Raw genomic sequence first — 17,192 nt, forward strand, 5'->3', positions numbered from 1 at the left:
CAGGAGGAGGAGTGGCGGGAAATGAGACTGAACAAGTAGATCACAAAAGGTCTTGTCTGTCACACAAAGGAGACTGAATTTTATTCTGTAGGGGAACCACCAAAAGAATTTTAAACAGAGGAGTGACTTGATCAGCACTAGCAAAGATACCAGGAATCCTGAAAATCATCTTAATCCCGCTTATTTCCAGAGGAAAGAAAAAGGCCCCACCCTCTAGGTCTGTCCTCTCTTAAGTGAAATCACATGAAGCAGTAAAAAGAACTCTGCACCTGGCACACAATAAATAATAAAGATCAGCTGAACATGAATTTGAAGGCGCTGCAAGGGGCCATCCCTGCTGAGAGCAGAATTTTAGCATAGCAGTACCAGCACCTTCAGTTTGGCTGGGACAACAGGAGCTCATTCGGAAGGGACTAGTGACAACTGAAAATTGTGGAATCTAACATACTGTACTCCAGTGCAAAAATTCCTCTCATGGTTTTCTTTCCATAACTGGGCCTTAAGTCCCAACAATGAGAGAACATCAGTTTCTTCCCACACACTAACTTCTCTGGAATCCTGGGTGACAGATGCTTCTGTGCACACATGGTTAACTGGAGGAAATTCATTAGTGGTTTCGCTCCTGCTGTTTTACCCAATACCGCTTCTGCTTAATTCAATTTAGTTGGATGGTTCTGCAGACAAATACTGAAGAAATAAAGTACTATTGCATTTCTGCCTCCACCTGCTGAATGCATGCAAAACGCTTTAAATCATCAGGACAGATGTACTAGATATATTTTATAGGCGAAGACCATGAGGTTCAGAGAGGCAAAGCAACTTGCCAAAGGACACTCTGATAGTAAGTTGAAAGGCACAATTGAAATCCATGTTTGTTTCAATTATTTCAAAAATACAGCACTGTCTCCCAAGAAGCCAGAATCTGAGGCAAAACACAATTGCCAGCATACAAAAATGATACATTCTTTGTGGCTGGAAAGAGAACACTTCCTAAAATAAAAAAGGGGACAAAGAAGAAACACACATGGGATAGAAAAAAAGAGGAGACACCAGAGGTCATTGTGAGCTACGCCCTGGTCTTGCAAGGAAGGATGAAAAAACATGGGTCTGGGAGGTGGGTTGGAGCTAATTCTTGGCCAGAGAAGAGGGAAAAGTTTCTGAGCAGGAACCTAAAACAGGACTGAGAAAGGAGCGTGCAAGTGAGCACCTGTCCAGTCTGGACTGCCCTCCTTACCTGCCATGAAACCAGTCCTGGCACATGTCACACTCGATCATGAAGCGAGTCACATCGTAAGGCAGCCGGCAGAGGCAATACACTGGTACTGAGGCCATCTTCGCCCGGCCTTGGAGCGCTCTGCGGCGGGCCAGGTTCGTAGCGTCAAGAGAAGCAGGAGGCAGCAGCACGCGTCCTTTCTGGACGATAGCTGGGCACAAACAACACTTTTTACCGAGTGAATCAGGTCCCCCAGGGTACCAACCCTCAGTTCACAAATGGGCAGTTAGTGCTGCTGGGATGTAACACAGCTGGTGTGGCTGTAGGGGGCAATCGGAGAAAAGTCCACCGGCCACCAAATGTTTTTAACAAATAAAGGACGGCATTTGGCCGTCGAGGTTTCTCCCCCGCCCCCCAGCTCCATTGGCCCCCTGAGTCAGTGATAACTTCTTTCCGGGTTTCAGGGAAATATATCTGACGCCTTTTCAGGAAGCTTCTTTAATCCCTTACTGAACCCTCTCCTTGCTAGCAACCTTGCTTCCTAGGGCTCTCTTTATTATGACGCAAACCAGAGGCAAAATAGGCTGGGGTACCTTAGAAAAAGCCCTTTCTCTCACTCCCAAAATAGGGGCAACTAGAGAGAGATGAGGGATCCCTGGAAGTCGCCTCAGATTACTCGAGAATCACCTCGATGCCTTCAGGAACAAGGCAGACAAGACTAGGCGCCCAACTCAAATCACAGTTCTGGGGTCGTGCTGAGAGTTGAAATGGTCTTCTCCTTCACTTTCAAAATCATTCCATCCCCAACCAGTCAGTAGTCTCATCACCCCAACAAATTAAATAAATCTCAATTCTAGAAAAGATCAGATCGTCCTCTACTTCGAAGACGACAGGGCTCCGAGTTGCACCCCCAAAACTAAAAAGGATCTCCTCTAAACCCCTGAAACTGACTAGAATTTCTTCACACTCCCGCAACTCAGCAAGGATTTCACCCCCCCGCCCCTCCGGCTCAGGAACGGACAGGCATCTCCTCACAGCCCCCTCAGAGTGACGAGGACTCCCCTGTCCCCCCAAACTGACAGAGATCTCATCACAGATCTCAAGACTGACAGGAATATTCTTGCAGCCCCCGAAACTTACGAGATCTCTTCACACCGCCCAAAATGACAGGAACCTCCTCACGCCCCAAACCTGACAAGAATGGCTTTTGCCCTGAACCCTACAGGGACCTCCTCATCTGCAAAGCTACAGGGATCGCTCACACTAGCGGAGTTCTGTTCCACCGACGCGCCGGCTGCCGGGCTTGCTCCGGAACGCCTCAGCACCTAGCTCAGCGGAGGATCGGCAAGCAGTTCCGGCCCCACCGGCGGCGCGCGCCGAATTCTGGGATCGTCACGGCAACGCTGCGAATCTTGCTAGCCTTCCCCCAGAACCACCCGCTGGGTTGCGCGGCCCTGGGCGCCCGGGGGTACTTCAGAGCAGCTTTCTCCACGGTTTTGCCCCGGGCCCGGTCGTTAGGGCCTACTGGAGCCCGCAGCTCGGGCCTAGTCCGGCGGCCGTCCGGGGAGCGGGCAAACGGCGTCGTCCCTGGGCCGGCTGGAGATCGCTGCGAGCAAAGCAAGAGAAATGAGAATAACCGGCGGCCAGGTCGGAGGAAAAACTGCCGGAAAAGCCGCCGGGAGAAACCCGGTGGCGATGGTAGGCAATTCGAAGTAGTCAATAAAGTTTATTCAAAACAAGGAGGAAGTTGAAGCGGAGAGGGGAGGAGAAATATGGGGTAAACAGCTACCATGTTGAGAGTGGCGGCGCCGCCGCGGGGAGGCTACCAGACCGCCATCTTATGAGGGCTGGGCACACGAGGTAACCGCGACAGAGGTGGGGAAAGGAGGCCAGCGGCTCCCGCGTGACGCCAGCAGAGGCGGGGCGCCACCTTGAGAAAGGGGGACGGGATTCGGCTGCCTTTGGACCCGCTCGTTTCTTCTAGGTACCCAATCAAGGCTGAGGACCTTAAGCTACCATCTTAGGCGAGGCAGTCACTTGGCTCCATTTTGAGTGGGGCCAGAGCCTTCCAAGCCTTCATCCTCCTCCCGGCCAACAGGGAGTTAAGCACCCTCCTTCCTCCTCCCCCTTCACACCGCTCCCCCCCCCCCCCCCACACACACAATCACTGTCCCTCCACCCCTCCTCTCCTACTTCCTCCTCCTCCGCAGCCTTCTTGTCCTATGAGAGGAGGTGAACTCGGTGACTGCAAACTGCAAAGCTAATGGGTCGCCGCGGGGGCGGGCTTCGGCCAGGATAGAGATGGAGTACTCACAGTAGCTCCCGTTTGTTGAGCACATTCTGTGGCTGGTCTCTTTTGCATGGTCTCCGAATCGTTTATTCTTCACCCTGCAAGGAAAGCTCTGTTCAAGTGAAGACATGGGTTTAGGGACGCCAAGTGGCTTCAGTATCAGAGCTGGGAAGTTGAACTTTGCACCCTCTACTACCCCCTCTCCCCCCCCCCCCCGCCCCGAGTTGTGTCTTGTCGGTCCCTCAGTCGGTCCCTTGGTCCTAGTCCCTCCGTAAAGCTTTTGTGTACTTCCCAGCTCCCTCTGAACTCTCTATTCTTTGACCCCACTATTTCAGTTCAGTTTGGTTCAGATACTGTGCCATGATTTTTATGCACAAGTCCCAGTGTTTTCTGACTAGCCTGAGGGTGGGTGGGAGAAGAGGTTGAATGAATGGAACTCCACAGACATAGAAGATGGCGCTGGTGTTCTCTGACATTCTAGAATATTCTCTAGGAATCCTCTTACTATTTCATTTTTTAAAGGGCACCACCACTTTAAACAAGAAAATGTGTGTATGCACATCAATTTCCTAAGTGATGGTGGCTTAGACCGTGGGGATACCATGATGAAGAGGGACTCCAGTGGGGAAATTGCCAGCCAGTGCAGAAGACAAACATGCAAACCAACAATTGGGATTGCAAGGTCCAGTAAGCATATGTCTACCTCTTGCAAAGTGCAAAATAAAGTCATGAAAGTGCCTCAGAAGCAACTTGGTGCTGTCAAGGAAGGTTTCAGGGAGACCTGAAGGCTATAGAAGAGTTCACTGAAGGATCAACATGTACAAATGCATGGAGGCACACGGAAAAACATTTACAAAAAGAAGTTAAATGTTATATTTTATCCTGTAAACAATAACAAACCACTAAAGGTTTTTGAGCAAAAGCAACTCAAAAGTCACATTTGCATCTGAGCCAGGGGAAAATTCAGGATTAGTGGGACCTGAAGTTTATACAGTTTGTGAGGTAGGTCTTTAAGAAAAGAATAGAGGGGTGCCTGGATGGCTTGGTCGGTTGGGCGTCCGACTTTGGCTCAGATCATGATCTCACCATTTGTGAGTTTGAGCCCCGCTTAGGGCTCTATGCTGACATTTCAGAGCCTGGAACCTGCTTCGGATTCTGTGTCTCATTCTCTCTCTCCCCTCCCCCATTTGTGCCCAGTCTCTCTCTGTCTCTCAAAAATAAATAAATGTAAAAAAATTTTTTTTAAGAATATGGACTTGTGAATACAAAATTAGGCTCAAAGGTAGAGTATTTCTAGAAGCTATTCCTACACCTAGGTAATAACTATAAAGAAGAGATACAAACCATATAGAAATGTCTCACTAAAATGAAACTAAATGTATCCCCCCTTCAATCAACTTCCATTCAGCTGGATCTCAAAAATGTCTGAAGCAGCTCCAACACCACCTAATACAAGAGAAAATGTGACTAGGGAAACTAGTGGAAGGGGACAGTGGTTTTAATCAATTGTGGTTTAAATATACTCTGCAAACTTTATAAAAACATATGACCATGTGACCATATGACAAGTGACATGCCCTGCAGCTAAAGCTTTCTTAGCTTGGGTGGGGGGGAGGTGGCTGACTTTGGCCACACATATAATAAAATTGGAAAGACACAGATAAGATTAACATGGCCCCTGCACAAAGATGACATACAATGTTGTGAAGCCTTACATAATAAAAGGGAAGACAGGAGGGAGGAGGCTGTTGCATTAGTAATGAAACAAAGATGAGGCCTGAATCAGGATAGCCGCAACATAGGTAGAAAAGGATTAGATAAGTGGGATATTTTGGATGTTGAATAGGCAGGGCTTGGGAACTCATTGAAAATAGTAGATGAATGAGTGAAGGGAGTGTGAGTTCATTTCTGGGTTGGGTGTCAAGAGTGGATGATGGTGCCATTGACTGAACTGGAGTGTACGGAAGGAAAAGCAGGTTTGGTGGGGAAGAAGAGACTAACTTCAGTTTGGAGCACATTGAGTTAAAGTGTGTTTGAAACATTAATTCACTCACCCAGAAATTCTTTCTTGAGCATCTAGTATGCTCCAGGCACCATATTAGGTGCTGAGGATGTAGTGGTAACCCAGGTAAGATCCCGACCTTCATGGAGCTGCCATTCTACTGGGGGGATCAATCAATAATCAAACAAATACAGTTTCATTCATGTATTTATATTTACCAGGCAGTGTTCTAAGCACTGGGGACTCAAGGGCAAACAAAACAGACAAGTTCCCTGCCTTCCTGTGATTCACATTCCAGCTAGGGAAACAAGCAACAAAATGAGTCAAGAGAATCTCAGTGAGTGCTATGAGTTGCAGTGAGTGCTATGAGAAAAATAAAGCAAGTTATGAGATAGAGAAAGATCTGGATAGAAGTTAGTCTGTTTTAAATAGTCAAGGCCTCTTGTAGAAGGTGGTGTGTAATCTGAGACCTGAATAATATGAAGTAACCAGGGACAGGGCAGAAAGAATAAAATGTGCAAAAGTCCTGGGGCACCTGGGTGGCTCAGTTGGTTAAGCGTCCGACTTCGGCTCAGGTCATGATCTCGTGGTTCGTGAGTTTGAGCTCCGCACCAGGCTCTCTGCTGACAGCCTGCTTCGGATTCTGTGTCTCCCTCTCTCTCTGCCCCTCCCCCACTCACACTCTGTCTCTCTCTCTCTCCTTCAAAAATAAATAAACATTAAAAAATTGTTTTAAAAAGTGCAAAAGTCCTAATGTGGTGGGGTAGGGGGCAGTTCAGGGCATTCTGTCAAAAACACTTCCTAAACATTTATTATGGACTGGACTGGATATAGGTGGTGATTGGGGTGGGGTCTCCAGTCATAAATAAAAGAGACCCTGTGTTTACCCTTAAGGAGTATACAGTCTAATGAGGGAGTCAGGTTTCAATGAACAACACAAGGCTGAAAAAAGTCAAACCCTAAGTGCTGCCTACAGATATCAGCAACATGTGTGGGAACAAAGAGCTATAATGAATTCAAACATGTTCATTTGGTATGTTGCAAAAGCCTTTACAGGAGGTGGCATTTGACCCATGTATAGTAGTACTCATCCCTGAAAGTTCTTCCCTAGTGTTCTTGGGAGGTGGGATGGAAATGCTAAAGATAATGGGAAAGGCAAAGCTGATGGAGGTGAATCTGACGCAGATTTTGCTGACAAAGGAGCTCTTGGCACTGCTATGGATAGGAGGAAGCTGGCTGCTGCCCTAGAAATGTGTGCTCTGGTTATGTCCTTCATAGCATCAGTGCAAGATGTGAACTGGCTACCATAGAAGGAGGCTGCTCTGGAAACTTTCCTCCCCTACCCCACCTCCATTTAATGGTTACAAACATTTCCTTTTAATTACAGAAACAATAGAAAGTGAATTCCCATTGTAAACATGCAAACAGGCTGAAGATACCACCACTCAATCTCTGTTTACTTCCTTAAGGGGAACCTCAATGGCCTCTTTTCCAATTCATCTCTTTGCATATAATATGTACATATGAGATGAAAAGTGATGAGGGCTAAAGTGGACTATAAAGTAAATGAGAAAGAAGGAGGGAAGTGGGAAAAATTGCATGAGGAAGAACAGGTTTGCTCCAAAACAGATTGGGAAGTACAAGTACAGTGAAAACAAAAGAAAAATAATAACACATAACATTATCTGAGGATTTACTATGTGTTAAGCACTATTCTAGGCTCTTTACATGCATGCATTAACTCAGTCCTTAAAGCAACATTATGAGGGAAGTACTAGTACTATCCCCATTTTAAGTGTAAGGAGTACAGGCATACCTTGAAAATATTGCAGGTTAAGTTCCAGAACACTGCAATAAAGTGAATATCACAACTGAAAATTTTGGTTTCGCAGTGCATATAAAAGTTATGTTTACACAATATTATAGTCTATTATGTGTGCAATAGCATTATGTATAAAAAAACCAACAGAGATACCTCAATTTAAAAATACTTTAGGGATGCCTGGGTGGCTCAGCTGGTTAAGCGTCCGACTTCAGCTCAGGTCATGATCTCACAGTTGGTGAGTTCTTGTTGGGCTCTGTGCTGACAGCTGGGAGCCTGGAGCCTGCTTCGGATTCTGGGTCTCCGTCTCTCTCTGCCCCTCCCCTGCTCATGCTCTGTCTCTCTCTGTCTCAAAAATAAATAAAAACATTAAAAAAATTAAAAATAAATAAAAATACTTTATTGTTGGGGCCCCTGACTGGCTCAATTGGTAGATCATGAGACTCTTGATCTTGGGGTCATGAGTTCAAGCCCCACATTGGGCATAGAGCTGAATTTAAAAAATTACTTTGTTGCTAAAAATTGCTAACAATCATCTGAGCTTTCAACAAATTATAATATTTTTGATGGTGGAAAGTTTTTCTTCAATGTTGATGGCTGCTGGCTGATCAGGGTGGTAGATGCTGAAGGCTGGGGTGGTAGTAGCAATATCTTAAAATAAGGCAACAATGAAGTTTGTCACATTGACTCTTCCTTTCAGGAATGATTCCTCTGTAGCATATGGTGCCATTCAATAGCATTTTACTCACAGTAAAATTTCTTTCAAAAGTGGAGTCAATCCCAGGGCACCTGGGTTCTTCAGTCCAACTCTTGGTTTCAGCTCAGGTCATGATCATGGTTCATGAGTTCAAGCCCCACGTCAGGCTTTGTGCTGACAGCACAAAGTTGTTTAGTGTAGCCTCCTTCATGAACTATCTTAGCTAGATCTTCTGGATAACTTGCTGCAGCTTCTACATCAGCACCTGCTGCTTCACTTTGCACTTTTATGTTATTGAGATGTCTTTCCTTAAACATCATGAACCAATATCTGCTAGCTTCCAACTTTTCTTCTGCAGCTTTCTCACCTTTCTTAGCCTTCACACAATTGAGGAGAGGTAAGGCCTTGCTCTGGATTAGGCTTTGGCTTAAGGGAACGTTGTAGCTGGTTTGATCTTCTATCCAGACCACTAAACTTCCTCCATATCAGCAATAAGGCTGTTTTTGCTTTCTTATCATTTGTGTGTCCACTGGAGTAGTGTTATGCCCAGAATTCGTGATCCCCAAAGACCACCAGGGAGCCGAGTCCGATGCAAAAGCAAAAGAGCCTTTATTCGAGCTAGCTCAAGCTCAATCCCCTACCTGCACCCACACAGCGGTGAGATACAGGGGAGAGAGAGTGAGTTTCAAAACCACAAAGGTTTTATTGGGGTCTAGGGGCAGTTGGTGAGGTAATCACTGTGGCCTCAGCCTATTGGCTGGGGAAGGGTCTGAGTCCTGTTACGCAGGTTGCCAGGCGTGTTTTGATCAGGAAGTTTGAATGGGTGAGCGGGAGGTTACTCAAGGGGAGGAGGCATGGTCAAGGTGGAGGACACAGAACAAGATGGAGTCCTCTGGCATTGGTCCGCCCTTTCAGTAGCACTTATAATTTACTTCAAAAACTTTACATTTACAACTTGACTGTTTGGTGCTAGAGGCCTAGCATTTAGCCTCTCTCAGCTTTTAACCTGTCTTCCTCACTACACTGAATCATTTTTAGTCTTTGATTTGAAGTGAAAGACATGTAACTCTTCCTTTCACTTGAACACCTAGAGGACATTGTAGGTTATTAACTAGCCTAATATCAATATTGTTGTGTCTCAGGGGATAGGAAGGTATGTGCAAGAGTGAGAGAGATGGGGAATGGCTAGAGGGTGGAGCAAATAGAGCACACAATATTTATCAATTAAATTTCCTGTCTTATATGGGCACAGTTGATGGTGCCCCAAAACACTAACAACAGTAACATCAAAGATCACTAATAAGAAATCACCATAACAAATATAATAATAATGAAATTTGAAGTATTGTAAAAATTACCAAAATATGACACAGAGACACAGGGTGAGTAAATGATGTTGGAAAAAAGGTGCAAATAGATTTGCTTGATGCAGGGTTGCTACAAACTTTCAATTTGTGAAAAAAAAAGGAAAAAACAAGTAAACAAAACAAAACCCTACTATCTGCAAAACACAATAAAAAGAAGTATCCCTGCAACGAGACTTTAAATCACTTGCTCAAGATCATATAGCTAGTATGTATCCAAGCTGGGGTTCCTGGTAATACAAGTCCAGAGCCTAGGTTCTTCACCACTCCATTATTCCACTAGTACAGATTTTTTTTTACATTTTATTTATTTTTTTGAGAGAGACAGAGCACAAGTGGGGGAGGGACAGAGAGAGAGAGAGAGACAGAATCTGAAACAGGCTCTGAGCTGTCAGCACAGAGCCCGACATGGGGCTCAAACTCACAAACCGTGAGATCATGACGTGAGCCGAGGTCAGATGCTCAACCCACTGAGCCAGTCAGGTGCCCCTCCACTAATATTGATTTAACAGCAACTGGTGTTTCTAAATTAGAATCAATGTAAGGGGGGAAGGTAATCAACCATTCTTTGCATATTGAATCACAGAAGCAAAAATAGGGTTTACACTCACTTGGAATAAAAACTAGCATGATGGTCCCTCGGGTGCCAAACTGGGTAGCTAAGAACACCAAACCATTTCTCCAGGGCTTACTTTAAGAATATGCCTATTAAAAAAAAAAAAAAAGAATGTGCCACCTGTGGGGAACTCTGCTCCCAGAAAGGGCTTCAGGCTTGGTTTAATGTTCTACTGTTACCCTCTTGACATTCTTCACATAAGACAAAGGATAAGAACCATATGATATTTCAATAGATGCAAATAAAGCATTTGACAAAGTACAACATCCATTAACATTAAAAGCCCTCCTTGAAAACAGTATAGAGGACAGCAGAGAATCTCTTGCTACAGAGATCAAGGGACTAAGGAACAGTCAGGAGGAGCTGAAAAACGCTTTAAACGAAATGCAAAACAAAATGGAAACGACGACGGCTCGGATTGAAGAGGCAGAGGAGAGAATAGGAGAACTAGAAGATGAAGTTATGGAAAAAGAGGAAGCTGAGAAAAAGAGAGATAAAAAAATCCAGGAGTATGAGGGGAAAATTAGAGAACTAAGTGATACACTAAAAAGAAATAATATATGCATAATTGGTATCCCAGAGGAGGAAAAGAGGGAAAGGTGCTGAAGGGGTACTTGAAGAAATTATAGCCAAGAACTTCCCTGAACTGGGGAAGGAAAAAGGCATTGAAATCCAAGAGGCACAGAGAACTCCCTTCAGACGTAACTTGAATCCATCTTCTGCACGACATATCATAGTGAAACTGGCAAAATACAAGGATAAAGAGAAAATTCTGAAAGCAGCAAGGCATAAACGTGCCCTCACATGTAAAGGGAGACCTATAAGACTCGTGACTGATCTCTCTTTTGAAATTTGGCAGGCCAGAGAGGATTGGCACGAGATCTTTAATGTGCTGAACAGAAAAAATATGCAGCCGAGAATCCTTTATCCAGCAAGTCTGTCATTTAGAATAGAAGGAGAGATAAAGGTCTTCCCAAACAAACAAAAACTGAAGGAATTTGTCACGACTAAATCAGCCCTACAAGAGATCCTAAGGGGGATCCTGTGAGACAAAGTACCAGAGACATCACTAAAGCATAAAACATACAGACATCACAATGACTCTAAACCCGTATCTTTCTATAACACTGAATGTAAATGGATTAAATGTGCCAACTAAAAGACATAGGGTATCAGAATGGATAAAAAAAACAAGACCCATCTATTTGCTGTCTACAAGAGACTCATTTTAGATCTCAAGACACCTTTAGATTGAGAGTGAGGGGATGGAGAACTATTTATCATGCTACTGGAAGCCAAAAGAAAGCTGGAGTAGCCATACTTATATCAGACAAACTAGACTTTAAATTAAAGGCTGTAACAAGAGATGAAGAAGGGTATTATATAAAAATTACAGGGTCTATCCACCAGGAAGAGCTAACAATTATAAATGTCTATGCACCGAATACCAGAGCCCCCAAATATATAAAACAATTACTCATAAACATAAGCAACCTTATTGATAAGAATGTGGTCATTGCAGGGGACTTTAACACTCCACTTACAGAAATGGATAGATCATCTAGACACATGGTCAATAAAGAAACAAGGGTGGGGCGCCTGGGTGGCGCAGTCGGTTAAGCGTCCGACTTCAGCCAGGTCACGATCTCGCGGTCCGTGAGTTCGAGCCCCGCGTCAGGCTCTGGGCTGATGGCTCGGAGCCTGGAGCCTGTTTCCGATTCTGTGTCTCCCTCTCTCTCTGCCCCTCCCCCGTTCATGCTCTGTCTCTCTCTGTCCCAAAAATAAATAAAAAACGTTGAAAAAAAAAATTTAAAAAAAAATAAAGAAACAAGGGCCCTGAATGACACATTGGATCAGATGGACTTGACAGATATATTTAGAACTCTGCATCCCAAAGAAACAGAATATACTTTCTTCTCGAGTGCACATGGAACATTCTCCAAGATAGATCATATACTGGGTCACAAAACAACCCTTCATAAGTATACAAGAATTGAAATTATACCATGCATACTTTCAGACCACAATGCTATGAAGCTTGAAATCAACCACAGGAAAAAGTCTGGAAAACCTCCAAAAGCATTGAGGTTAAAGAATACCCTACTAAAGAATGAGTGGGTCAACCAGGCAATTAGAGAAGAAATTAAAAAATATATGGAAACAAACGAAAATGAAAATACAACAATCCAAACGCTTTGGGACGCAGCGAAGGCAGTCCTAAGAGGAAACTACATCGCATTCCAGGCCTATCTCAAGAAACAAGAAAAATCCCAAATACAAAATCTAACAGCACACCTAAAGGAAATAGAAACAGAATGGCAAAGGCAGCCTAAACCCAGCAGAAGAAGAGAAATAATAAAGATCAGAGCAGAAATAAACAATATAGAATCTAAAAAAACGGTAGAGCAGATCAACGAAACCAAGAGTTGGTTTTTTGAAAAAATAAACAAAATTGACAAACCTCTAGCCAGGCTTCTCAAAAAGAAAAGGGAGATGACCCAAATAGATAAAATCATGAATGAAAATGGGATTATTACAACCAATCCCTCAGAGATACAAACAATTATCAGGGAATACTATGAAAATTATATGCCAACAAATTGGACAACCTGGAAGAAATGGACAAATTCCTAAACACCCACACTCTTCCAAAACTCAATCAGGAGGAAGTAGAAAGCTTGAACAGACCCATAACCAGTGAAGAAATTGAGTCAGTTATCAAAAATCTCCCAACAAATAAGAGTCCAGTACGAGATGGCTTCCCAGGGGAGTTCTACCAGACGTTTAAAGCAGAGATAATACCTATCTTCTCAAGCTATTCCAAGAAATAGAAAGGAAAGGAAAACTTCCAGACTCATTCTATGAAGCCAGTATTACTTTGATTCTTAAACCAGAGACCTAGTAAAAAAAGAGAACTACAGGCCAATATCCCTGGTGAATATGGATGCAAAAATTCTCAATAAGATACTAGCAAATCGAATTCAACAGCATATAAAAAGAATGATTCACCATGATCAAGTGGGATTCATTCCTGGGATGCAGGGCTGGTTCAACATTTGCAAATCAATCAACGTGATACATCACATTAATAAAAGAAAAGATAAGAACCATATGGTCCTGTCAATCGATGCAGAAAAGGTCTTTGACAAAATCCAGCACCCTTTCTTAATAAAAACCCTTGAGAAAGTCAGGATAGAAGGAACATACTTAAAGATCATAAAAGCCATTTATGAAAAGCCCACAGCTAACATCATCCTCAATGGGGAAAAACTGAGAGCTTTTTCCCTGAGATCAGGAACACGACAGGGATGCCCACTCTCACTGCTGTTGTTTAACATAGTGTTGGAATCCTAGCATCAGCAATCAGACAACAAAAGGAAATCAAAGGCATCAAAATTGGCAAAGATGAAGTCAAGCTTTTGCTTTTTGCAGATGACATGATATTATACATGGAAAACCCGATAGACTCCACCAAAAGTCTGCTAGAACTGATACATGAATTCAGCAAAGTTGCAGGATACAAAATCAATGTACAGAAATCAGTTGCATTCTTATACACTAACAATGAAGCAACAGAAAGACAAATAAAGAAACTGATCCCATTCACAATTGCACCAAGAAGCATAAAATACCTAGGAATAAATCTAACCAAAGATGTAAAAGATCTGTATGTTGAAAAGTATAGAAAGCTTATGAAGGTAATCGAAGAAGATATAAAGAAATGGAAAGACATTCCCTGCTCATGGATTGGAAGAATAAATATTGTCAAAATGTCAATACTACCCAAAGCTATCTACACATTCAATGCAATCCCAATCCAAATTGCACCAGCATTCTTCTCGAAGCTAGAACAAGCCATTCTAAAATTCATATAGAACCACAAAAGGCCCCGAATAGCCAAAGTAATTTTGAAGAAGACCAAAGCAGGAGGCATCACAATCCCAGACTGTAGCCTGTACAGCCTACAAAGCTGTAATGATTAAGACAGCATGGTTTGGCACAAAAACAGACACATAGACCAATGGAATAGAATAGAAACCCCAGAACTAGACCCACAAACGTGTGGCCAACTCATCTTTGACAAAGCAGGAAAGAACATCCAATGGAAAAAAGACAGTCTCTTTAACAAATGGTGCTGGGAGAACTGGACAGCAACATGCAGAAGGTTGAAACTAGACCACTTTCTGACACCATTCACAAAAATAAACTCAAAATGGATAAAGGACCTGAATGTGAGACAGGAAACCATCAAAACCCTAGAGGAGAAAGCAGGAAAAGACCTCTCTGACCTCAGCTGTAGCAATCTCTTACTCGACACATCCCCAAAGGCAAGGGAATTAAAAGCAAAAATGAATTACTGGGACCTTATGAAGATAAAAAGCTTCTGCACAGCAAAGGAAACAACCAACAAAACTAAAAGGCAACCAACGGAATGGGAAAACATATTTGCAAATGACATATCGGACACAGGGCTAGTATCCAAAATCTATAAAGAGCTCACCAAACTCCACACCCGAAAAACAAATAACCCAGTGAAGAAATGGGCAGAAAACATGAATAGACACTTCTCTAAAGAAGACATCCGGATGGCCAACAGGCACATGAAAAGATGTTCAACGTCGCTCCTCATCAGGGAAATACAAATCAAAACCACACTCAGATATCACCTCACGCCAGTCAGAGTGGCCAAAATGAACAAATCAGGAGACTATAGATGCTGGAGAGGATGTGGAGAAACGGGAACCCTCTTGCACTGTTGGTGGGAATGCAAATTGGTGCAGCCACTCTGGAAAGCAGTGTGGAGGTTCCTCAGAAAATTAAAAATAGACCTACCCTATGACCCAGCAATAGCACTGCTAGGAATTTACCCTAGGTATACAGGAGTACTGATGCACAGGGGCACTTGTACCCCAATGTTTATAGCAGCACTCTCAACAATAGCCAAATTATGGAAAGAGCCTAAATGTCCAATAACTGGCAAATGGATAAAGAAGTTGTGGTTTATATACACAATGGAATACTACGTGGCAATGAGAAAGAATGAAATATGGCCTTTTGTAGCAACGTGGATGGAATTGGAGAGTGTGATGCTAAGTGAAATAAGCCACACAGAGAAAGACAGATACCATATGGTTTCACTCTTATGTGGATCCTGAGAAACATAACAGAAACCCATGGAGGAGGGGAAGGAAAAAAAAAAAAAGAGGTTAGAGTGGGAGAGAACCAAAGCATAAGTGACTCTTAAAAACTGAGAACAAACTGAGGGTTGATGGGGGGTGGGAGGGAGGGGTGGGTGGGTGATGGGTATTGAGGAGGGCACCTTTTGGGACGAGCACTGGGTGTTGTATGGAAACTAATTTGAAAATAAATTTCATATATTGAAAAAAAAACATTAAAAGCCCTCAACAAAGCAGGTTTAGAGGGAACAAATTCAGTAAAGTTGTAGGATACAAAATCAATGTACATAAACCTATTGGATTTCTACACACCAATAATGAAGAAGCAGAAAGAGAAACTAAGAAAACAATTCCATTTACAACTGCACCAATAATAATAATAATAATAATAACCAAAGACATGCAAGACCTGTATTCTGAAAATGATAGAACAGTGATGAAAGAAATTGAAGATTACACAAATGGAAAGAAATTCCGTGATCATAGATTGGAAGAACAAATATTGTTAACATGTCTATACCAACCAAAGCAATCTACATATATAATGCAATCAAAATACCGATAGCCTTTTTCAGAGAACTAGAGCAAACAATCCTAAAAATTTGCAGGGAACCACTAAAGACCCTGAATAGCCAAAGCAATCTTGAAAAAGAAAAGCAAAGCTGGAGGCATCGTATTTCTGGACTTCAAGTTATATTAAAAGCTATAGTAATCAGTATGGTACTGGCACAAAAATAACACATAGATCAGTGGAATAGACTAGAAAACTCAGCAATGAACCCACACCTATATGGTCAATTAATCTTCAACAAAGCAGGAAAGAATATCCAAAGGGGAAGAGAATGTCTCTTCAACAAAAGGTGTTGGGCAAACTGGACCACTTTCTTACACCATACACAAAAATAAATTCAAAATGGATTAAAGACCTGTTTGTGAGACCTGAAACCGGAAAAATCATAGAAGAGAACACAGGCAGTAACTTGTTTGATATCGGCCGTAGCAAATTCTTCCTAGATATGTCCCTCCAGGTAAGGGAAATAAAAGCAAAATAAACTATTGGGACTACCTCAAAACAAAAAACTTCTGCACAGTGAAGGAAACAATTAACAAAAGTAAAAAGCAACCTGCAGAATGGGAGAACATATTTGCCAATGACATATCTGATAAAGGGTTAGTATCCAAAATATATAAAGAATGTATAAAACTCAACACTCCAAAAATGAATAATTAAGAAATAGGCAAAAGACATGAATATCTATTTTTCCAAACAAGATATACAGATGGCCAACAGAGACATGAAAAGATGATCAACATCACTCACCATCAGGGAAATGCAAATGAAAACTACAAGATAAAACTTCATACCTGTCAGAATAGCTGTCAGAATCAGCAACACAAGAAAGAAGTGTTGGCCAAGATGTGGAGAAAGAGTAACTCTCTTGCACTGTTAGTGGGAATGCAAACTGGTGCAGCCACTCTGAAAAACAGTATGGAGGTTCCTCAAAATGTTAAAAAATAGAACTACCCTACAATTCAACAATTGCACTATTAGGTATTTACTCAAAGAATACAAAAATATGAATCTGAAGGGATAGATGAACCCTGATGTTTATAGCAGCATTCTCTACAGTACCTAAAGTATGGAAATAGCCAAAATGTCTATTGACTGAAAATTGGTGTGTATATATATATATATATATATATATACATATATATGTAAATGAGTATACACACACACAACACACACTCATACTTCATATGAGTGAAGTATACACACACACAACACACACACACACACACACTAGATTATTACTCAGCCACAAAAATGAATGAAATCTTGCTTTTTGCAATGACATGGATGCAGCTGGAGAGTATTATACTAAGTGAAATAAGTAAGTTAGAAAAAGACAAATACCATATGATTTCACTCATATGTGAAATTTAAGAAACAAAACAAACGAGCAAAGAGTAAAAAAAGAGAGAGAGCAAACCAAGAAACAGACTCTTAACT

At 42.4% G+C, this 17,192-nt stretch overlaps 1 protein-coding gene and 1 non-coding gene across 4 annotated transcripts in view; one reads left to right on the top strand and one right to left on the bottom strand.

Moving 5' to 3' along the window:
- The window catches only part of PHF8 (PHD finger protein 8), a 94,293-nt gene extending 91,677 nt beyond the window's left edge, over window positions 1-2,616 (bottom strand). For 2 of the 3 annotated variants that reach the window (XM_058714383.1, XM_058714381.1), the window contains exons 1-2: window positions 2,354-2,492; window positions 1,235-1,424 (exon numbers count right to left, since the gene is read on the bottom strand). In XM_058714383.1, coding sequence (XP_058570366.1) covers window positions 1,235-1,332 — 98 coding nt within the window. In that variant the 5' untranslated portion in view covers window positions 1,333-1,424; window positions 2,354-2,492. Of the gene's footprint in view, window positions 1-1,234; window positions 1,425-2,353 lie in introns of all 3 variants that reach the window. The other variant, XM_058714382.1, reaches the window with a different exon arrangement.
- Window positions 2,617-5,118: 2,502 nt separating this feature from the next.
- Window positions 5,119-5,226, top strand: LOC131503285 (U6 spliceosomal RNA). The gene has a single exon (XR_009257386.1). It is a non-coding gene; the product is annotated as a U6 spliceosomal RNA (small nuclear RNA).
- The last annotated feature ends 11,966 nt before the right edge of the window (window positions 5,227-17,192 follow it).

This window comes from Neofelis nebulosa, chromosome X (assembly GCF_028018385.1).
Source record: "Neofelis nebulosa isolate mNeoNeb1 chromosome X, mNeoNeb1.pri, whole genome shotgun sequence".
Taxonomy (NCBI): domain Eukaryota; kingdom Metazoa; phylum Chordata; class Mammalia; order Carnivora; family Felidae; genus Neofelis; species Neofelis nebulosa.